The sequence below is a fragment of the Odontomachus brunneus genome, unplaced genomic scaffold, assembly GCF_010583005.1.
Source record: "Odontomachus brunneus isolate Ranch 3 - 2012 unplaced genomic scaffold, Obru_v1 Obru_scaffold_001, whole genome shotgun sequence".
NCBI lineage: Eukaryota > Metazoa > Arthropoda > Insecta > Hymenoptera > Formicidae > Odontomachus > Odontomachus brunneus.
The window spans coordinates 2320201-2345571 of record NW_022639451.1 but is presented as its reverse complement, the minus strand read 5'-3'; the positions used below and the strand labels follow the sequence as shown (position 1 = coordinate 2345571).

Here is a 25371-nt window from a genome sequence, read left to right as displayed (position 1 = left end):
GAGAGAGAGAGAGAGAGAGAGAGAGAGAGAGAGAGAGAGAGAGAGAGAGAGAGAGCGAGAAGGAGAGAAGCTTTCTGTTCCTTCAGTCGGCAAAAGTATGAGGGGTCGGAAGCTCGCTTAAGACGGTGCTTATCATTCATCCTGCCTGCGCACTCCTTCATCTATACGACTCCCCCCTCCCCCCTCCCCCTTTGCCCTCGTCTTTGTCGCGCGCTTCCTTCGAACGTCCATGATATCGGATGAACTGATTAATGACGAGTATACGGAGTTCTTGTTGCATTGTAACGGTGCGACAGATTTTTCTTTTTATGAATATCGCGAGAGAAATGTGAGCGAGGAAGTGTCTGGCTGCAATTTCCAAATTGTCGAGTGGACGTTTAATCCTTCGGCGGGAGAGCATGTTATCTGGCAATTACCTTAGACAAAATGCATCGATATTTTTAGTAAGTTTTGAAAAAAGTCGACCCCTACTTAGACTTTTGATCTCAAACTTCAATTTTTACCCGGGCTCAATTCGACCCATGAGTGCCGAAGTAGGACGCATTAAGCTTAATTCGCGTTCGCGCAATGTTGGAACCGAGTTTATTCGAGGAACACCTGGTCTCGGCACCGCGATAAACGTTTTGCGACGCGCGGTGTTATCGGAGGATTGATCCAGAACCGCGCGGTGATACTCTTAATCAAGGAATTCGTGGATATCTCATCTCCCCCGTTGCAAACAGGATCCTAAAGGAACATGGAGAAAAGGAGGAGGAAGAGAAGGGTAGCAGTGAGCCGCGGGAGAGCTGTTCGAGAGGGATGCCGAGCCGCGCGCACGAAAACCGCTGGGGATTCGCGCTGTTTTATGGGACGTTGGAACGCTCGTTTCGCATTGTTTGTTCGCATAATAATTTACGTGCCGGCTTGCTTGTAGGATGACTGCCGGCGTGAAGGGTGGCTGGCGGCGCGAATAAGAAATGTTCTATATATGTCGCGTGTGAAATAGGAGCAGAGGAGATCAGATAGAAGGAGGGAGCAGACGGAGAGACGGAGGAGAGAGCGAGAGAGATAGATAGAGAAGGGGAGAAAGAGATAAACATAGAGTAAAGCAACGGGAGAAGAGCGAGAGGCGCGGAGGAAGCCGCGAGAGCGACAAAGAATGCGCGACGAATACGTGTGCTCTCGCCCGAGAGTCGTCTAGGAGACGACGAAGTTGCCCCGCGATATTCCCGCCCCATCCCTGAATAATACCTCCGTCTGTCTCCGCGACTGTTTGCTCTGTCATTACGTCTACTTTCCACTCGCTTCATTCGTCGCGGACGTGTGCGAAAGCGCGGATTGCGTACAGCGAATTGCTGAAGAATCGGTTTGCGCTCTCGGGGATCCTCGGACGCGACAAGCTCCTCAGCTTCTTGGTGATCGCGGCGCGTCGCGACGATCCGTCTGATCCTCTTGTCCTTCTCGTTCTCGAGAAATTTTGGCAAGACGAACCGCGCGAACGTGTCTTCGACTTGACGTCACGCGTTCGCGCATTTGAAGGGAGGATTTGAGGCTAACGAAGCGAAGTCTAGAGACGTTTTCCGTGTAAGATGGGAACGCGCATTGTGCGCCAGCCGGATGGAAGGTTTCACGACCTTGCAGCTTCGCACGTCCTTTTAACGTCGGACGGGCACTCGAGCTTTCATGACCTTGCGCCCTCATTGTCCGGTCTCTTAAATACGACGTCTCCTTGGCGCGATTAATTGGAGCCGGTCGTGTAACGGAGGAAAGGACGTTAAGTAGAACTCACGAAACGGCTGAATATCACCTCCTCCCGCGGAGAAACTTGAAGCAGCCGGTTCGCTCGAAGACACCTCCGGCCGGCGCGAAGACAATGACACGGAAAATGGGCTCTTTGTATGACATTTTCAAAGGGGAAACTCGCGCCGCCTCCGCCGGCCCTATAACTCCGTTACTGTCGCCGTGGGACGTGAATCAAAATTGCAAAATTCAGGGAATCGCGAAGAAAGAAGAGATTCAGTCGTGGTTTCAATGTATTTGCATCGTTTTCGCGTTTTTCTGCTACTGAGTTGGTCTTGGTTGACTTTGTCTCTTAAGGGTCGTCTATAATGCGGTCGCAGTTATGTTTCAAAGTTGTAGCACTCGTCTGTGAATCGATCATGTAGGGGAGACCGGAGCTATATGGCCCCAGAGTATGTTGCTCATGTGGTTTTTTTAGAATTTATCTTGAGAGGAATAATGGGTACAAAATCACGAAATGGTCTTTTTAGAACATAGATACTTTTCCTTAAGTTTCGTTAAAATTGGAATAATATTACAAAAATAGGAAAAAGGTTGATTTGGCAAATTGATATAACAAAGTAAATTTCTAAACATTTCGAAATTTTTTATTAATATTTTCTATTGTGACTGATTAAAATTAAGCGACGTGTTACTAACTATTGTGTTACTGTGTACTATGTTACTAACTACAATGAAATTTCTTGCAAGCATGATATATTGTTTCTGAAAATAATTGCAACTTTCATTCATATAATGATTGAAATAGAACATATGGGCAAAGAAGGTAAAGTTAGCCCACATTTAAAGGCAGGAGAGCTGTGGAGACTTCTCGCGGAGACTCTGGAACTACTGATTAGGATACATATTTTATACCTTTTTCTTTACCCTGCGCTACTCAGCAATTAAACCCGGTACCAGTGCAAGATGGCCACGTTGCTGCATGTTCGTATTTTGTTTATTACAGAACAAAATATACAGTTAACAGGATACGTTAATACATAGAAGAAGATTATCTCTATCATGTTTATACAGTCAGTCGCAACAATTAGTTGTTTGAAAAGTTGTAACTTCAAAATATAGAGCATCTAACTTTGGTATTTTTCCTTCACGTATAAAAAGTGAAAATTTTTATTGAACTTCTCATTTTTCGCGAGTTTACACGAAGAAAGTAGATATATGATTGATTTGCAGTCGAGTGCTGTGATTTAAAATATAATTGCAACCATATTGGCGATGACTCTTTGCTATTACCAGGTCAGTAAATATGAAACTGGAATTTGCCCATAAATGGCCCTAGCTGTCAATGTAGTTACCGTCAAACCGCGTCATTGGTGCCATTTCCTTGTTGACATCTCTGACAAAAATTTTCAACTCACAACAATACAAGTTTCATACAACAGCATAGTTTGTAATAGCGTTGAACATGTCTAATTTTGTGCCTGGAAACTACGATTTGCGGACAGCATTGATTTTCTGTTACCATTTGAAGAAAACTGCTGCAGAATCGCATCGAATGCTTGTCGAAGCTTACGGTGAGCATGCTCTTGGTAAATCACAGTGCTTTGAGTGGTTTAAAAAATTCAAAAGTGGCGATTTTGACGTGAGAAACGAAGAACGTGGAAGACCACCGAAAAAGTTTGAAGACAGCGAATTGCAAGCATTGTTGGATGAGGATGACACTCAAACGCAACAACAACTCGCGGATCAATTAAATGTGACACGAGAAGCCGTCTCCATACGTTTGAAAGCCATGGGAAAGATCCAGAAGATGGGAAAATGGGTTCCACATGAACTGAATGAAAGACAGCAGGAAAACCGAAAAACCACTTGCGAAATGCTGCTCGCCAGGTACAAAAGAAAGTCATTTCTCCATCGAATTGTGACTGGCGATGAAAAGTGGATATATTTTGAGCATAATCCTAAGCGTAAAAGATCATGAGTAACTCTAGGCCAACCATCGACATCGACTGCAACCCTTATAGAAATTTAAGACTGATAATTTAAGTGATAATTTGGCCAGCGATAATTACTGTCGTTCAATAATTTTATTACTCGTACGAGTAATAAAATTACTATTTATTACTGGTAAATTTATCACAGCCAGTGATACTTTTCTATAAGGGAAGGCTAAATCGCTATGGACGGAAGACAATGTTCTGTGTTTGGTGGGGACAGAAGGATGCGATTTATTATGAGCTGCTAAAATCTGGCCAAACCGTTAATACTGAACGCTACCGACAACAAATGATCGATTTGAATCAAGCTTTGCGTGAAAAACGACCAGAATATAAAAAAAGGCAACACAAAGTGATTTTGCTTCATGATAATGCACCATCACACACAGCAAAACTGGTCAAGGAAACGATTGAGGCGTTTAGTTGGGAAATACTTTCGCATGCGGCTTACTCACCAGACTTGGCTCCGTCCGATTACTATTTATTTGCATCGATGGAACACGCACTTGCTAAGCAGCGCTTCACTTCTTACGAAAATGTACGAAAATGTACGATGACTAGTTTTCCTCAAAAGAGCAACAGTTTTTTTGGCGTGGCATCCACAAATTGTCAGACAGGTGGGAAAAATGTATAACTAGCGATGGGCAATACTTCGAATAAAATATTTTTTATCATTTTCATACAATAAACGTGTATTTTCTATACAAAAATTCCGGTTTCATATCTACATACCTGGTATAGTCTTTATCTGTCTGCTTATCTATTTTTCATTCGCTGTTTTTTCAAACGCGGTTTGCTTCGTAAGCAGTATCACTTTTGTCTTTTTATGTGAATAAGAAAAAATCGGAGCGAGAATTTTTCTCATTATTTCAGATCTCTACTTTCTTGTCACAACGGTGTTTAACTGTCAATATTTGTTACTTTTTTTTTCAACAAGATTCATAACAGATAATTGAAATTTTAGCCGTCCTCAAAATGACCTACAAGGTGTATGTGTGAGTACAGGTTAAACTGTAATAAGATGACTTCTTTTGGTTTTCACTCGTCGTTAATTATGGATTTGGACTTTTGGCTATCATTGCAATTTTTTTACAAATTCTTCGGTAGTTTTGAAAAATTTAACAAAATTCTGGAATTTGTGTCTAATGTCCGTATATATTAGCCTTTAATATTATAGCAATTTTTCATTAAAATCCTAAATGTAATTTGGCAATTGAAATTAAAAATATGATGTCCTCAATCTGATATAGGGAACATATGTTAGAAATGTCAGCTTTTATAACAAATAATAATATCAGCGTTCGAATGGTCAATCTACTTATAATTGCGCCACATTTAAGTCTGCATATAGTGCAAGTTTCAATGAATTCTTAAAAAACTCGTTTTAAGCTACAACTACTTTAGGGTGGTTCAAAGTCGATCGGATTTACAGATTGTACTGCATGTCCCAAGAAACATAAAAGGGTGAAAAAAGAAACTATTAAGACCGACATTCCGTTGCTAGTCGCTGCTTGGAGCTTCTCCTCCTTCGACATCGCGGCGCACACCCGATCAATATGCTAATCCCCGAGGGTCATAACACTTATCGTACGCGGCGGCACAACGGCGGTTCGACGAATTCGGAGATCAAAGCGACGCAACCCTTCCCCACGACATTATACGCACACGTCGCCCTCGTCCGCGGTCGTACTCTCGTCGCGCTCTCCCTGCACCCCTCCGCGAAATCCACTCTCTCCGCTGCGAATCCGCCGCAATTGCGGGGCGTCGGAAGAATTTGCATCGGTGGGGACGCTCCCGCGCGTTATCGCCGTAATTTCCATGGAACACGCCGGATGCCCCCGAGGGTGCGCGCGCTCGGGGGTCTAACGCATTCCATTTGCGTAACACTCCCGCCGCCACGCTTACGAACCGAAGTGTTTCTCCAGGTCGGGGTTGATGTTCAAAAGGAGAGCGCTCGCGATACACACACACACATACATACAGGACCGGGGAGACGTACATACACAACGGGGGCGAGCGGACGCGCGTGCAGCTTCGTCCTGAATAAAAGATCGTTTTGAGAATCAGCGTGCACCGGCCGCGCGGGATCGTATGGCAAGGCGCGTGGGGGGAGGGATAGCGGGGGTGGGGGCGGGGGGCAAAAATCGCGTATCGGATGCTGGTTAATTCATGGCAGCCGGGGGATCCCGCGGGATAGACGAGCAAAAAGAGGGCGGAGAGTGATAAAGTACGTTTCGAGGTACGAGTCCCCTTGTCTCCCTGCGGCTTTCACGTACGTACAGATGTAAGCGTGCAAGAGCGCCTGCCCCCTCCTTTCCTCTCTTTTCTTTTCCTCCCCCTCCTCCATCTCCTCTCTTCCTGCTCCTCCTGAGATACAGGCTCGATTTTTTGTCGGCTAGTTCTGAGATATTTCGCGGGCTGAAAGAAGACAGGTCAAACCCGAGGATCGGTGAGAGCGTCCGGCCGAGCGTGCCGGGGCGAATTAAAGTTTAAAAGGCTTCAGCGCGAAGCTGTGACCTCGCGAATCTATCCAGAGAGGAGTCCGGGGGTCTTCTGGAAGTTTCAGCTTGGCTTTGTCGCCGCTTAACCCTGGGCGAGTGATGCGCGACGCAATGGGACACTCGCGATAAGCGAGTTCTGCCCTTCGCGTCGTGAGGGATCTCCGTTGTGACATTAAATCGACAATATTAATTCGCCCTCGTTATTCCCTCGGTCGATTCTGCGATTCTTGGGTTCCGCGAAAGCGCGTCCAGGGAACAACGCCTCTCCTCGACGGCGAGTCGTTCGATTCTCATGTCGCGGCTGGTGTCGGACAAATGCGAAAGGGACACGCGACTAATCGGCGAAATTGGACTTTTACGCGGGGTCGACGCGCGTGAAATTTAAAGTAACCTCGTTTGTGTCTTTGAGAGACTCCTGCATTGTTCTCCACACCGATTGTCGTGCATATCCGGCGCTTTGTGAGTCGCTTTCAATACAGAGAAAACAAGAGCTTCAAGAACATAGAAAAAGCGGACTTCACACTTACGGAAATGAACTACAACAGCTAAAGCAAAATAATTATGCATACATAATCGTATATTTAAATAATTAAAATATCAATTTAAAATACCAATTTAAATAATTGTTATATGCAATATTTGAATAACCACTTTTAACAATAATTTTTATAAGTGCGTTGCTATCGCCGGCATTAATATTAACTGATATACACCATGGGGACGTTGCACGGTTGGATTTTGCATATCTTATGTAAATGTATGTGTGTGTGCATGAGTGTATGCATATGTATGTGTCACAGCAGAGATAAAGACCCCACGGTTCGTCACTCCCGCAGTATTTAACGACTCCAAACTCTCTTTGCTGTGCGTTTGTGCGCGCGCATGGTGTGTTTATCATTTCTAACATCTCGGGAAACATGTCTTGTTTTTCGTATTCATTTTTTTGTTTTTAAATTAGAAATTACCGGGGTCAGAGGAGACTGATGTAAAATATCTTCATTAGTTTTTACGTGAACTCGTGTGGAAATCCCTACCCGGAATAGTTTAGATGCTTATATTTTAAGATTTTTAAGATATTTAAGATATTTTAAGACTTTTTTTAAATTGATTTATAATTTAGTTATCAGGATTTTCTTCGAGACATTAAATTAGATTGTCAAACCTTAAATACTATACTATTATAATTAAATATTATACTATTCTTTGATTCGGCTATGGATTTTTTCAACCCAAACATTAGTCCACTTGGCGTAAACAAAGTTGGTGTGATAATATGCAAACAGCAAAGAAGTATACTGTCTTGAAAGTAGATAATTACATTGATGGAAATCCAGTATTGTCTAATTTGCAATATTTATGGTTATTTTATACACAGATTATAATATTTTTGAAAATAATATACTATTTCTATGATGTATGAAATTATATACTATTTCTATGATGTTTGAAGTCACTTGCAAAAATATGATTAAAAAAAATTTTTTTTGGGTTTATGTCCAAAATTTCATGTATTTGGTCTACTGTGCGCTGTGACATTCGTGACAATTCGACGAGCTGTCGTCGTTACGGCAATGTATAGAATGTGAAATAATTTTGCAGTCGATATTTCTATTGAGAATGGACGATGAGGGGGAAAAAGTCGAGAAAAGATGACAGCGATAAAACAATAAACCATTTATATCTCGCAATGCACAGTACAAGTACCGAGAAAATATCGCGAGATAAGTGCTGATTATATTTCCACGACAATAAACAAAAGATGTGGAAAGACAGACAGTCCCTATTCCGAGAAATCAACGAATCAACCGTGCGACTCTCGAGATTTCGAGATCCGTTTGAATAAATCCCAGAATCGAAACTAAACGAGGAACGATGTCACGTTGATTCGATGGAGTCCAATCAAAATTGGATCAAGGGGAAAAAAGAGCGCGTGGATGGAAGAAAGCGCGATAGCTCTGAGAAAAATCCTAGAAAGGAGACCTCTGTCGAGAATATACAGACGACGGATCTCGACAGATCGTGCGATCTCATCGTCTCTCCTGAGCGATAACGCTTCCTTGGACCTGCCAGCTCACGTGTTGCGAGAATAGAAAGCGACAGCACTCACCGCACACGCCCTGATGCTTCACCCTGGTGTTTTTCCTCTTCTGACAACTGGCCTGCCGCAGGTGACAATAGTTCGTGTAGGTCACGTCGTCCGAGCCGCAGACGGGATCAGAAGTCGCAGGACAGTCCGCAGGACATTGGCACTGAGCCTTGCCGTCGGACACGATGCACGTTGCGCCCCAGGCGCAGTAAGTCTTCTCGCAGGGTTCTGAAATGAAAGAGGCGCGTCTCGTTTATTTCGTGTCGCTGACCGCAAAGCCGATGTACATACATGGACGACGATTCGCCCCGAAATAAATTCACTGGAACAAGTCCAAAAAATGTTTTCTATACCACATTGTTTTAATAAGAAGAATATTCACGTAAAGATTATGTAGGAAAGAGAAAAGAGTACTTGGTTATTCATAATTATGATTGAATACATGCAATATACTGAAAGAATCGTGAAGAAAGAATAATGGTCAAAAGAAGCATTTTTGTAACAAGTGTCACCCCATAATAATAATGAATTCTCATGCGCACATTGCTATGCGTAAAAGAAACATCTAGAAAGTAAAAAAAATATTCGGTGATACGATAAAATGTAATAAAATATAATAATAAAATATAATAATAAAATATAATAATACATATTATTAATATTAATTTATACATATTATTATTAATAATACATATTATAATAATACATATTATTAATAAAATATCTATTTAAATATCCACTTGTTAATTAAAATAAAATACCTACTTAAATATCAATTTATTAATTTAAGTAGAAGAAACAATTGTTTCATGGAAATTTACGGAAAATGGAATATTTAGGAAAATGTATATTTTCTCATAAAACGATTGTTTTTAGTGCAAAAATATATATATTATACTGGAAAAGAAATAACTGAAAACTTATTTGTAAGATATAAAGTTTATTTCTGTAAATAAACTTTACATCCCATATGTTTTTAAGTATTTCTTTCTTAATTAAAATTCTAGTATAAATAAAAAATATGTTTATAATTGCCTAACAAAATATAAATACTTTATTTCTTAGAAGAGAATTTATATCTTCTCATTGAAAAAAATGTCTCTCAGTGTAAAAAAAAAAATATATATATATTAGTATAAGTAAATATATTATATATAATAATATTTACACAGAATAAAAATGTTTTATTTCTTAGAGATTCTTTCTCTCAGTTTCTATTGTTAGAATAACAAGAAGCTGGTCTAAAAATGATTACAATTTTAATAGGATTAACTATGTTTCTTTCAATTTATTGAACTACAAAAACTGGAATTTGATGAATCGGGATAACGCAAAAAAGTTAGTTGTGTTGTATCGAATTCTGATTTTTAAAATCCGCAGTCTTCAATCCACAATATCTTCCTCAAAGTACAGTATTTTTCAGATTTTCCTAATCAAATCGTTCAGAACGAATCATCGTCCATGTAAGTATATAATATTCCAAGTCGAGTTAATGTTAGTGGATGGACGAATCGCGCTCGTTCTCGCTCGCATTCATGGCGAGCAGAGCTCCAGGTCGGGAAAGCGTTAAACGACTTTATCATGGTAATCGGTGCGCTTTTTCCGCCCGGTTAAAAATGGCCCGGCCCGCGTAATCCCTCCGAGCCTCCTTAGAGCCGGGCCCTGCCATTTAATCGACTTCGTGGAGCGTTGCGCGGCTGAGAGTTAACAATAGACAACAATTTTCGGACAATGGCAGCTTTCCTTTCGGAACGAATCGCGAGCGGCGCTTGATAGCGCTCGCTGAAAAGCGTCACGTGGCGCCGCCACGTCGTTAATTGTTAATTCTGCTTAAGCACCGGCCATGTTTCCGCCGCGGAGGAAACCAGGAAGTCGGCCCAAGAAATCGTCGAGAGCGAGGGGAGATAAAATCTCCGCTGCTCGGGGCTTGGGCTTTACGGCCGGTAGTCTCTGCTTATCGTACACATCCTCCTGATCCTGTGTTCATTCGAGTAAAGGCCGATTCGCACGTATGTGGAACTGTATACGCCAACTACACCGTCGTTCCTCGAGCTTCGATCGCCCCCGTCGGCCGCGTGTTGATATCGTCCTAATAACGCGCCATACACGGAAGCTTACTATTTTTTCCCTCCCAATGGGGCCGTCACGGGGCAAGCATCCTCCGATGGGAGAACGTCAATTACGGCGGAATTACTCGGCAAAAACAATTAGCGACCGACACATCGCTCTCTCCCTCTCCCTCTCCCTCTCTCTCTCTCTCTCTCTCTCTCTGTCCCTTTCTCTGTCGCTGAGAGACCGAATTTCTTCGATCTCTCGCTTCCTCTGCTCCAAATCTTGAGGGACCGTTATCATCCTTTCCATTATTTTTTGCTCCGACCTCTCTTCATCGAAGTCCGTTGACCGCGCGATGGAACATCGCGATGCAATAGCGTATGATCGTCTCGCAGGGAAGTATGAAGATCCCATTAGAAAGTTTCTTGAGATATTAGGTCGTTCATTAAATTCTGCGATTTTTTGCCTTAAATTGAAACACAAATCTACCGCAGAAACTTAATGAACGACTTAATATAATCGAGATCCAGCTCGATTCTTAAAAATAATTAGGCGAGACCGGGGCTATATGGCCCCAGGAATATGTTGCCCGTGCGCTTTTCTTAATATTTATTTTGAGGAGAATAGTAAATACAAAATTGCAAGATGGTCCTTTTAGAACATAAATACTATTTCCTGAGTTTCATTAAAATCGAAATAATATTACAGTTAAACAATATAAAAAACTGATTTGGTAATAGCAAAGTAAATTTCCGAATCTTTTGAAATTTTCTATATGTTTTCTATTTTCTAATGTTCTTCATCGTGACTGAAGAAAATTAAGCGATGTGTTATTAGCTAGAATGAACATTCTTGCAAGTATATGATATACTGTTTCTGATAATAAATACAAAATTTTCATTCAAAATGCTTGAAATAAGGCGAACGAGGTAAAACTGCTCTATAATTAAGAGCCGACAACAGGACTGTGGAGACTTCTCGCGAAGACTCTGAAATTACTAATCAGGATACATATTTGATTTGACCTTGTTTACTCTGCGCTTCTGGGCTGCTAAACCCGGTACCAGAGCAAGATGATTATGTTGTTGCATGATTGTATTTTGGTTATTACAAAACAAAATATACAATTAACAGTTGTAGCGGGATTAATACATAGAAAGAGATTGCCTCTATCACGTTTACAGAGTCAGTCACAATTAGTTGCCTGAGAAGTTGTAACTTCGCAATTCTAAAATATAGGCCATCTAGTCCCGGTCTCCCCCATGGCTCGTATCAGATTATCCTAACTTGTTCCAAATAGGCCTATCGTATCGTGATACCCCAATCGGAGAAACTCATTCTTATCCATAGAAACTTCCATTCTAACCATAGAAACTTTTCTGGAATCCAATTGGGGATTTATTCCGACTTCTTAAGTAATTGAAGTTGCTATTCTAAGTGGAAAACCTGTAGGCAAAAGAAAAGTTGCGTGAGGAAAGTGAAAGGATAAGAAAAGAGAGCCACAGAGAATAACAGAGTAATAATTAGAAATTTTATTATGATTTATAGAAACTATAAATTTTCTATGATTATAGAAACTATAAATAGCATCTAAAACAAATAAGATCTGTTCTTTTTAAAAAATAAGCTATCGCATAGTCATTTTCATAACTTACTTCAACTGTTAATTGTAAATAATTAATAAATATACTGCGATGTTTAATGTGATCTTAAAAGATTTTATATTTGGAAAAAAATATATTATATATTGTTTTATTTAAAATATTTATAATTTATTTCAAAAAGATATTTTAAACAAAATATTTTTTCACAATTTGAGTATTTATACTTTTCGAATATTTATACTTGTAAAGTATATATAAAATACTTAAAATGTTTGAGATATTTGTAAATATGGAATAGAAATAAAAAAGGAATTTTTGGGGAACATTTGATAGAGCAACTGGAATCTGTTTGAAAATCGATGTTTTCCACTTAGAATCGTATTTTTAAAATATTGCATATCTAAAATTTCCGAATTCTCGTACACCCAAAAAAAAAAAAATTCTATTATTTAACAAGATCTACTTAGTTCTAGAGAATTCTCCACTTATATACGATCTCAAGAAGATAGTCTAATATCTAGAGGAATATCCTATAACTTTAACACACTCGATTTAAAATTACAATCCTCTTAATATTAGATTTCCACTTATTATAAATCTAATAATATACTTATTTATAGCATAAAAAGTTAAAGCATAAAGTTAGGTACTTATAACTTATACTTTATAACTTATATCTGATCTAATCTAAATCAGAAGAAGAAGGGCGCATACTAGGTGGCGGCGGGGGACGCCACGCGTTCGGGATCTGCGTTTTTTTTCGTTGCACAAAGAGAAAAATATCCAAAGTGCGATTTGTTACAGGCCGGAACTCAAACTCGGATCTTTTCGCAGTATTGTATCTCCTTTCAATAAGCGCGTATACCGCTAATATTTTGTATATCCTCTTCTTTTAAGAGGATATTCGGATTCCTATTGCATAATTTCCTATTGAGGAATTTACTCTTGATTATAGCTTACGCGTCCACTTTTTTACAGATGAATAATGACGTGTTTAAGAAGAGTACACTTCATATAAGATTTTTTACTTAGAAGAGACGCTTAGAGGAATTCCCCGCTTATGAATAGAACATTTTTTGTTGGGTATAGTTTTTCCAATCAATACCCATCACTTTTCTTTTGGGAAACCGAAATGTGTTCCAATAAAATTTCAGAAAATAGATTTAAAAATGTGGTATTCAAAATGAGACTCTCCCTGTTTGATATCATAAAAGTATCATAAGATTGAACAAAAAGAGAGAAACCCATAATTCCTATAATTCGATTCTAAACAGAGAACCTATGTTTGGAATTCGCAATTGTTATTGTAGTAACCAATTAGAGAGACCAATTCAGGCATTTTAATCGAAATTTACGCCGTGTTTGGCAAAATTTCAGCGCGCGTTCTGTTGATCGCGCAACGTAACATTGCAATTCACACAGCAACATGTAAACATCGCAAAGGGAAGCATGAAGACTCGTGTATCCAAGAATTTTCATATTTATAATAACACGCCACTCGTTGTAAACGGAGTTTAATTATCATTCAACACGGGCTTAAATCCATCTCGCTTCCGCACCAGCTCCGTCTTTTTCCGGCGTTTCCCTTGACTCGCGGTGGGGCGCAATCAATTTTAGCTGGAGGAAGAGCTCGCCGGAAGAAGACGAACCCGCGCGCGAGAAATCCCGACGGATAATCCCTGCCGCGCGGTCATTAATATAGCGGACGAGTTGATCCTCGGCGAAGAAATCGCCGAATTCGCGCCGGCCCCCGATAGTCTTTCCTGCGGATCGCTTCAGAAAATAGTAGTAATAGTGGTGGCAGAAGAAAAAAAATAAGGAGAAGAAGGAGACGGCTCTCGTCGAGTCCTCCTCTCCCCCTGAACCTCTCTATTTTCGCCGTCGCGCGTGAAACGGTGTCGGCGAAGCGAACGACGTCGTCTGTGTGCCGCGATCGAGAGAAAGCGATGAAGGAGCCAGTGTTTTTCGCCAGTCCACCCCGGGTTTCTTGCCGCCGCGGAAGCGGCTGTGGCGACCGTTTCCGGTTCCGCGGATCCTCCTCGACTCGCGCGAGGAGTTTCTTCTGCGCCCTGGGATCGCCTCTCGTTACGGCGTCTTTTTCTGTTTGCACGTTCCGTCGGTGGGAGAGATTCTTCCGAGAGGCGTTCTTCTCCCAGGGACGTCCGACGAGCGAACGTTCTCGCGCGCTCAGGCGTATCTTTTTCGTTTCCCGTCCGATTAAAGCAGATTCCCCAACTTTTTCCGGACGCTCGGCTCTCCTTAATAAGGGATTCCACGTGGAATCAAGACGACGTGAGGCAATAAGGGCAGTCACGTTTGATAATATTTCTTATTTAAATATCGCGGTGCGAGGACTTTTCTTCATTTCATTTCACTTCCCACGCTTATACTTGTGTTCTCACTTTTTCTGTCAGAATTTACGTTCAGTGCAGAAAATTCAGCAGTGCATTAATATCGTCTAAAAGCTGATAGCGCATCTTTTGGCATCATTTATCATATAGTTTGCCATACAAAATAAAAACAATAAAAAATATTAAAAAAAAAATGAAAAAAAAAAACATTTATTCGGTGAATGCTAATAACATATTTACTTTAATATATTAATAAAATTATAGTTAATGAATTTTATTATAATATAAAATATTTTTTTCAAATAAGGAAACACATTTTTTTCAAATCTTAATCTTTCGTGAAAGCAACTGTTTATTCTATTTAAGTAAATATGTGTGTTATTTTTTAGTATTTACCAAATAAATATCTGTTGTCGTTTAGATATTTATCCTCTCAGTATGTCTTTAAGCATCGTCAAACATTGTGTTGTATTTAGCGTCCAGTAAAGCATATTATTATTACGAGAGAGTGAATGAACGAATGGATGAATAATGTGCAATTTTTGGTGAGACTTTCCCTACTTGTTTGACTTGGTATTTATTACCTATTTTAATTACTTACATTTATTTTCATTACTTATTCACACACACTTCATATTTATCTATTCATCTACTTGTTTATTCTTACTTTCCTAACTTTGTCTATTTCTTTGCTAGTCTTTTTTCATTTATTCCCTTATTTATATATATTATACTTTATAATTATATTTCATCCTGCTCTTATGCTTTTAGTTATATTCTCGCATTATTTTGATATTATGTAACTGAAGAATACTTTTGTCAATAAAATATTATTATTGAGTACGTTCGGGGAGCACGATACTAACGCTACCGCATTCTTCTATCTTTATCGCTCCTTAGATATACAACAAGGATAGAATGACACGGTAGCGCTGAATAGCGCTAATAGCGAGCTCCCCGAACGCACTTATTATTATTCGTGCAAAGCATTTACGTCCTGAGAAATACAGGAAAAAGAGAAGGGGCAGAAAGGGAGAGAGAGAGAGAAACTTGATTGAATTTTTGTACGAAATAGATTACAATTTCGATGAAGAATTCGATATCAGGAAAGAATGCCGCACGATATCACGTGCAGCGTATCTTTTTAAAAACGTAACTTGAACTCCCACACTGTCGCGAGTTACAGCTGCGGCAGTAACAGTAGTAACAGCGCAGCGGCGAGAGTTTGTCTTTTTCCACTTTCGTACCATAACCAGTCCGTCGTCGATTTCAACAGATACACCTCGGGGCGAGATTTTCGATTTTACAGACTTCGATTCGCAACTATTTGTTACATGCGAACTGCGGAGTACGGTTTGCACGCGGCTTGACTGTATGGAGAAGAATGTGCGCGCGCGCGTTTGTATTTCCAACTCTCTCTCTCTCTCTCTCTCGATACATTTCGAACGAAATTATATCCGGCCCAATGATGTCGTCGTTTCCGTCGACTATTGTTTACAGGAGCCACGTCGAAACTGCCTCGCCGCAGAGTGGCCGGCGTGACTTTTGGCGGTTGGTGGCACAACGCCATTTGTCCGATCCCGATGTCGAGGATTTGCGCTGTAAACAAAGCCGGAAGGGCGCCGGGCCGGATATGACAAGGGACACGGTTATTTTCCCGCAATGTGGAAAATGTGACGGGCCATTCGCGACTTGGCCGGCGCGTCGGCCCGCGCGAATTTTCAATAAAAATATCTTCCGGTCCGTTCGCACGTCGACCCCTCTCCCTGCCCCTCTGCCTGCCCCACACACCTGACGACCCCGCCTTCCGTGTATCATAAATTTCCGGCGCGAGATAGCTCGAAAGCGGTTTCCGCATACATTACAAAAATCCCCGCCGCTGAACAGATAGGGAAATTAGTCCATTTAAGTGCTAATTATGAGGACTTGTTACGGGACATAAAAGTCTAACCGGTAGAATCACGAGACAACGGAACGTTACGTCGCGCTCTCCTCTTTTCGATTTTTTTTTCCTTTCTTCAGTATAATGTGGCTCATATATATTTTGTCGGGATTAACATTTTTTAACTCCTAATATACAATCGCGATGTTAATTCAGGTGAAGGATTAATTCTTGTTAAACCATCACGATGTTAATTATTCACGATTAAAAGTTAAAGAAATTCAAAGAATCAAGGGATCAATTCAAAGAAACGTTATTTTGTCGAAATTAGATTTTTATTTCATCTTGATGTATACCATCGCGATGTTAATTCAAATAAAAGGGAATAATTTATTAAAAATTCATAATTAAAAGATTAAAGAAATTCAAGAAATAAAGGGATGAATTCAAGGAAATGTTATATTGCGATTATTGATTTCTTTTTTTAAGTATAAAAACCTACATATATTTTGTTGAGATTAGTATTTAACTCTTGGTAAACTATTACGACATTAATTAAAATATAGAAAAAAATTTATTAAAAATTTGCGATTAAAAGTTAAGGAAATTCAAAGAATCAAGGAGTTAATTCAAGGAAATGTCGAAATTAGATTTTTATCTTACTCTTGATATACAATCGCAATGTTAATTCAAATATAGGATTAATTTACTTAAAAATTTATGACAAAAAATTAAAAAATTCAACGAATGAAGGGACGAATTCAAGGAAACTTGACATTGCGGTCTTCTCTTCGACTTTCATTTTAAGTACGAAAGCTCATATATATTTTGTTGAGATTATTATTTCATTTAAATCTTAGCACACCATCGCGATGCTAATTCAAATAAAGAAATAATTTACTAAAAATTTATAACAAAAATATTTAAAAAATTCAAAGAATAAATTCAAAGAAACATTACATTGCGGTCTTTGATTTCTTTGTTTTAAATACGAAGACTTGCATATATTTTCTCAAGACTAATATTTTATTTAATTGTTGATAAACCATTGTGATATGTATTAATTCAAATCAAGGAATAATTAATGAAAAATTCACTAAAAGAAGAAGAAAGAGTTCAAAGAATCAAGGGATTAGTTTTTCAAAAATTCATTCTTAAGGGGAATAAAAATTTTTATTAAGAACAAATATATATTTTTAGTAAGAACAAATATATTTATTTCTTGTGCACTTTAAAAGAAAAAATAAAGACTGTAAAAAGATCAGTATTTATGAGTGGTAAAAACTGCTGGAAAAAATTTGGAAAACAAAAATTGAATCCCACGGGCGATATACCGGATGTTAAGCGAGAAAAATATTCGCGTGTTCGTCGAACACAATTCCAAACTATTCAAACACTGGAGATCGTAGCTCATGGTATCTTCGCGGCATACACTTAGACTATATATACGTTTATCTCAATCACGATATCTCGTGAAAAAGATATCACTCTCGAGCTCACCGTCGACGACTGCTGTAATAACCGTTTCGCGAGAGAATCGATCTCATCTCTGTTATACACCACCGGCGTGCAGAACCGCCGTGCATGTATTCGCGTTTTTCCCTCCTTTCCTTATGACGTATGTAAATAAGGTTTATCGTGCCGACCAGGCCAGGTCACTCAGTGTTTACTCGCGACCGACAAACGACCATGTCGACGTGGGATTTCCCGACAAATTTATCCGCAGCGAGAAACGATCAGCGGTCAATGTTTGCTCTGCTGCGGCCCGGCTAATTACGGTTTTCAGAGGGTGCTGTCGTCACGCTCGTCGATGTAGCGTAAAATGTAGTGGCGGCTGAGAAAATTTTAGCACACGCAAAAATCCACGCGAACAACTCGCGAACTCAAAGCCCCATTTCCATTGCATCTCAAATCGAGAAGCGGACGCGCAATTTAGCGCGCGATATGGAATAAACGGACGCATACTGGTGCACGACTCTCGTTAAAAATATCCCCCCCACTACAATTCGTAGATATAAAAATATACGATTTCGTGCAAAGAGGAGAATAATTGTGACAGTGGATTCTCGGCAAGCGCGATCGTCTGAGAAATCGCAAGCGTATGCGGAAAAAAGTGGATTAGTTGATTCGGCAAATCTGTAATCTGCTGGGTAAAATTGAACGTTAGAACTACGCAGATTTGCTGGTGCAGCGAGAATATTAGTACATGGAAAAAAGAGATGTGGTGCACCTAACAAAAAATATTTAGTTGTAAGCAAATAGCTGCATCATTCTACATATCTTTATATGATAGTTATGTATATGATTGATTTGACTTACTTACTGTGGTGTGTCAACTACATCAATGAAGTTGCGCGTGATCTGGTTGTGGCAACCAGAAATTAGTAAGGGGATCATTTTACATAGACAAGCTAAATATTGATATAGTTGCATTAATTCATGCTATATTGCAAAGCAACGATGTTAGAAAACAAAAGCAATTCACTACGCGCACAGTTAGAGATGTATACATATGAAAACTGGTTCTGAATGTATAAATATACATTAGTAGTTGCTGCGTAATGAGCCACGTTTGTATTAACCATATATTATCACTGCTGCAACATAAGTAATTCAGCCATTGCTCTTTGGTTATAGCAACCACATAAAGTTGTTTCGTATTTTACTATTGAATCTGGTTTGCACAACCAGATTTCTGTATGGATCAACCATATTGTTTTTTCCGTGTAGGTTTAGAAGCAATTGTCAACTCACTCACATAGAGTAAACCCACTTCTGTTGATATTATCTTAGTTATTGCAACAAATCATTTCGTATATCGGCTTAATTGAAGTTTGCAAGAGGAATTAATTAATTTAACTAAACAAATCATGCAATTATTTAACAGATAATAAAGAAATATTTCTGTTCGTTTTACGGAGATGTGCACTTTTATTAAATAATTTTCACAGCAAGTAATCTTAATGAAGAATATTGTATTATGCTTTACGCGATGTAGATTTGTTTTTTTCTATATTAATAACTATATGTACTTATGATATAATATATTAAAATAAGTTATACGTATTTTAATGTGAGAATGTGTGAATGTACTTACTTATAATATTTTATAATACTATTTGAATAGGAGAGAGTAAATATTAAATATTATATTATATAATCTCTGATTGCAGAGAGTAAATATTCGAGACATTTCAATGATCATTTTTGCCCTAGCTAACTTTTATTGCTGGAACTGATGATTTAACTACATTAAAATCTACATTAATGCACCAAATTTCCTTTAATATAACAGCAAAAGAATTAGTTGTGTTTACTAGATTATATTTTCTATTAGTTGTGAATAGAATTATCTTTGCTGTGCTAACAAGTCTGTGGCGCTATAACAGCAAACTAGATATAATTACAAATCTTATGCAGCTCTGTAACTTGGCCACTGGGACATAACAAACTGGCTGTCCGTATATTATGGTTATAAATTTATTAGGCTAGTAGTTTTCATTTGTGACAGCACATTTTTTTCTGTGTAAGACTAAAAAGATCGTAAAAACAGAATTCTCTAAAAAAACTCTTAAAACTAGCCATTTAGTTATAAATAATCAGTAAAATCTCGCTGAAAAAACCAGTGAAGCGATAGTGTGGTGATTGTTTTTACTATTGATGCAGATTGCAAATACAGACAGTGTCATTGCACGCATGAAAGCTATCAACACAGAAAGTTGAATTTAGCACAACGTACAACAAGTATGTGTACTACACATTTTGTAGTGAAGTTTTACTCTCCCTAATTAAAATCAAAATGCGATATAAAATTGAGCAGTAAAGTGGGAATATTTCTACTGAAAATATATATTCAATGAATATTCACGATGAACTTCTACTTCTACTGATTCAATTAGAAATCAATCAGATCCACTTTAAGGAGATTATTCAGCAAGTATATATGTTTAGGGCGTTCAAGGGACGTATTTTCAGTGACGTATCAAACGAATTACTCACAAATTTACTATTTGCAGAAGAAAATTACGTTTTTATGTATCAGTTTCACTATCTGAATAAAAAAAAAGTTGATTTGAAACTAATTCTACTACCTTGCCATGTTTCCATACAATGCTACTCAAAGTATAAAATAGCAGTTTTCTGGCCTACAGTTAATCGTTGCACAAAAACAGCAAAGTGCATGGTATTCTTCCTTCTACGCCGCGTTTCCTAATATATGATATTTATAACAGTTTTTCATATGGATGATATTATTTTTCACGAGTTATATTGGAGTTACACTAGAATAATACTTATGATTTAATATGGAATATTACATAAGGTTATATGTGCAGAATTGCGAGATATTCAGTGTTAAATTTCTCATGAACAGTGCGGACAAATCGCACGAAATTTTAAGTACGGATGTATATCACTGCGATAAATGTTATGTTAGAACATTGTATAACATTTGATTTAGGTAAATGAGCTTCTTAAGAGAGAAATGGAGACAAGAATAATAGTCTCAAAAATGTTTTTTTCTGTTATTTCTCTTTTTTGTTTTGCGGATGTATGCGAGTGTTCTACGCGAGTTTAACTGTATATCGCGGGTGTAGCAGAAAAAATCGCATAACTGAAACCGCGGCGTAGAGCGGCACGTAGATCCGCGGACGTATGATTCATCGAGCGACAATTTGTCGTTAGTCGTACGTCGCGAAAAAAAAAAAAATATATATATATATATATATATATATATATATATATATATATATATATACGTAAAACGCCCGCGCATCCGTCACGGGAGATTTATCGTATCGTTCTGTCGGGGATTCAATCAGTCAAAAAGACATCGCTTGTAAAAACGATATGCACAAATCCCGCGGCTAAAACGCGGTTCTTCTTTTTTATAAAGCCCCGGAACGGCACGATCAGCTCGATTGCATCTACCTGAATACGAATGACAACGTGCGCGCAACCAGCAATGTCCGACATAAACAGAAAACGATTAAAAATTTGCGCCCTCCGCGCGTCACCTCGAAATCCGATGTGACGTTGTCAGCTGTCGGCCGTAAATTGATAAGCAGACTGTAATTAATAATCTTTTAAACGGGTTCTCGGTTTTTTTTTTGAGTCTCGCATTCGCGCATGCACCCTTAAGGGGACGCCGGACATGAAAACTTTACCGACATAACATTGACTTTTTTTTGCAAAGTTTACGTGTTGTTGCTTGCACGGAATTACAACGCTTTTATACAACAAAAGTGCATGCAAAAATAAATTGAAACATTGCTCAATATATGACGAAAACGAAAAAGAATATGTTTAAATTTAAATTTTGAGCTATTAATTAGTGCAATATTTGTTTAATACAAACATTCTGCAAGTTGTATATACCGAAATTGTGGATGCTCTAAACAGGAAAATTTTAAAGATCACTACTACACTTCAGTTTCGATGCCAAAAAGGATACGAAAAGTTTGCAAAAAAGTTTATGATTATATGCAGTTAAGTTTTCCGACAACTATGATAAAGTAAAGCGAAAAATTAGTTCACGGATATTTTTTCGAAATAGCACCGTACTTTTATCGCACGTTTTACAACGTCCAAATATTCAGAGTGTATATATATAGTATACATATATAATTTCCTCAGAGTCCACGCAACTGTTTATCGTAACAACGATAATAACTAAACAAAGACGAAGAAATCGTAAAGAAATCGTCGTAACGGCACGTCCGAGTTGCTTTCCTGTATGCGTAATAGCAATAATTAAATAATAACCAAATAAATTAAATAATAATCGAATAAAAAAGTAGTAATAAAGTAATAATACTTGAATATTAAATCGATGATGATAATATTTCATCGGCATTGAGGAACTCGATTGCGACGTTTCTCTATCTAACAAGTAAAAACGTAAATGAAACGCTGAAATTATCTGTCACAGTAAAGCCCGCAACACTCGCGTGAGGAGTACGCGTCTTAATTTGTCTTAATTGTTGCCTAAATTGTCGCAAAGACGAAACGTGGTATTAAAAATCGGCGGCGAAAAATCTAAAAAATAACGCGGCAACTCCCAATGCGTTTGCCTCGACGGTTGATAGTGTTATAGTGTGACGTTCGAGCACGTGCTCACGCACGCGTATTTGCATGACCCGGCTGCGCGCCCTCTCCTCTCCCCAAGCGCCGCTCAGTCAACGGCCTGAGCGGGACGTTACGACGGTCGGTTTACCTAGCTTCTGTTGAGCCTAGGTTTTTGTTAAAGCCGTTACGCAGGTGTTGTTATTGCTTATTTGATTATTTGATCAACATTATTTCTTTATAATCCACTCAAGGATATCATCACACGATTGTCGAGCAGATATTATTAGTACTACCATTTAAAATATTCGAGTATTATTACTTCTTTATTCGGTTATTATTTAATTTATTCGGTTATTAATTATTGTTATAATTATTGTTATAATTATACTTTCCTTTGCGTATAGTTACGCATAGGAGAGCAACTCAGGCGTGTCGTTACGACAATTTCTTTACCTCATCTTTCATCATTTGTCATTGCCCAATTATTGTTATTCATTGTTATTACCGATTATTCGATCATCATTATTCAGTTATTATGCATTCGCGGATATTATCACCCGATTGTCGAACAAATATTATTATCACTAACATTTATTATTTAAGAGTATTATTATATAGTTGCTTTCCTATGCGTAATAATAATAATGAAATAATAACCAAATAAAATAATAGTCGAAGAAGTAATACTACTCGAATATTAAATGTTAGTGATAATAATATCTATTCGACAATCATGTAATAACATCCGAGAGTACATAATAAAAAATAACGATAATTGAATAATCGGTAGTAATAATGAATAACAATAACTGGGCAACAGTAATAATAACTGATTAAAGATGAGGTAAAGAAATTGTCGTAACAGCATGCCCGAGTTGCTTTCCTGTGCGTAATAGCAATAATTAAATCATAACCAAATAAATTAAATAATAATCGAATAAAGAAGTAATAACACTCAAATATTAAATAGTAGTGAGAATAATATCTGCTCGACAATTGTATGATAATATCCGTAAGTGGATAATAACGAAATAATGATGATCGAATAATCGGCAATAACAATACCCGGCAACGGCTCTCACAAAAACTAGGCTCCACAAAGCTAGGTAAACAGATCCTCGTAACGGTCCACTGTCCCATTGACTGAGCGGCGCTTGGGAGGGGGACACGCGGCCGGGTCATGTAAACACGCGTGCGCAAGCACGTGCTCGAGCTTCACGCCATAACACTCTCAACCGTCGAGACGAGCATATCGGGAGCTGCCGCGTTATTTTTTCGATTATTTCGTGCCGATTTTTAATACCGCGTTTCGACTTCGCGACAATTGAGGCGATAATTAAGACGCGTATTCCTCACTCGAGCAGGTGTTGCGGGCTTTACCGCAGGTAATTATCGCGTTTCATTTACTTTTTACTTGTTAGATAGAGAAACGTCGCGATCAAGTTCCTCAATGCCGATAAAATATTATCATCATCTATTTATTATTCGAGTATTATTACTTCTTTATTCGGCTGTCATTTAATTATTTTTATTGCGTCTTGGAAAGCAACTCGAGCGTGCCGTTACGACGATTTCCTTACCTCGTCTTGCTGTCGTGTGTAATTAATTGATACTACTGATATTATTGTGCGGATATGGTTATCTATCAGATATTAATATCCTCGTCCATTAATATATTAATCGGATATTATTACTTCTTTATTCAGCTACGATTTAATTATTTCTTATTGGAAAGGAACTCGAGCCGTTACGACAATTACTTTTCCTCGTTTTGCTGTGTCGCGTGTAACTAATTGATACCAAAGTATTAAATTAAATTAAATTTCTGTTACAGAGATCTAACAGAGCAGATGCAGTCACGCGGCCCTAGGAGATGCAATGCCTGGAAGATGTCGCGCCAGAGGATTCGACTCGGGCCTGTCTGAGTCGACTCGAAGGTGAGCTTTACTAATTTGTATTTATAATTAGAAATCCGACAAAACTGAAAATTTCCTTCTTTGGAATCGAGTTCCTTAATGCTTCCATCGTCATGTAACTAATTAATACTCAATTAAATCTGTTTTTTTGTTGCAGAAACGAGTACTCGACTCTAAGGGTATGCCGCGCCGGAGGATCCGGTTCGGGCCTGGCAGAATTGGCGCGAAGGTGAGTTTCACTCATTTGAATTCATAATTCCGGTAAATTCGATAAAACTAGAAATTCTCTTGTTTGAAATCGAGTTCCTTAATATCTCTATTGTCGTGTGTAATACTAAATTAAATCTCCTTTCTGTTGCATAGACGAAACAGACGACCAGCCGACTCTTAAGGGCTGCTGCGCCGGAGGATCTGGCTCGGGCCGAGCGGGGTTAGCTCGAAGGTGAGCTTCATTAAATAATATTTGTAATTAGAAATCCGACAAAATTGATAATTCTCTTGCTCGAAATCGAGATAATTTAAATCGAATCAAAGATCGCGTTAAATCGTAATTACACGCGGGGAGAATTTTTTCTGAGTAACATCACCACTTGAAAAATTTTGATTTGTTCTGAAGAAATTTATTTGCAACGTCGAGAAAAAGGAAAGTGGAATATTTCAAGTGTGAATGCATTCCGAAAAATTCTTCCAGCGTGAAAAATATTGCGTTTATTTTTTTTAATCCTTCAAACTTCTTCATTCAAATCGTCATCAGTGCACGAAGCTAATGAACAAAATGGCATTTTTCTGTTCCAGAGACGAAAGCAGAACGTAGCTACCCTGATCGGCAGTTTGGTGAGTCAAACAAGAAATATATTAATAATAAAAAGAAAAGTCTTTGGATGTAGTGCATGCTTACCGAATCAATGCGATTTACTTTGCTGTAGTGTAGTATGTGTACGTGCCGTCCAATACAAAATCACACTGCTCGAAACAATTGAAAGATCGGTTTTTCAAATAATAATATTAGTGACAATGCATATTTTACATAAATTTGGCAAATAAATTTTCAAATATTTTTCTCCCAATGTATATATATTTAGAAATTAATTAACTTAGATTATTGATTGATCGGCAATTTTTGTCGGAGAAAATTTTGATTAATCAAACCCCAACACTATCTGATAGATGCTTAAAATATGGAATATAGGCTTTGAA

General features: G+C 38.3%; 1 protein-coding gene across 2 annotated transcripts in view; it reads right to left on the bottom strand.

Annotated features, from left to right (window-relative positions):
• Positions 1–25371, bottom strand: part of LOC116844891 (agrin-like) — an 853814-nt gene that overhangs the window by 338361 nt on the left and 490082 nt on the right. For both annotated transcript variants that reach the window (XM_032817052.1, XM_032817137.1), the window contains exon 5: positions 8325–8531. In XM_032817052.1, the coding sequence (XP_032672943.1) occupies positions 8325–8531 (207 nt within the window). The remainder of the gene's footprint in view (positions 1–8324; positions 8532–25371) is intronic.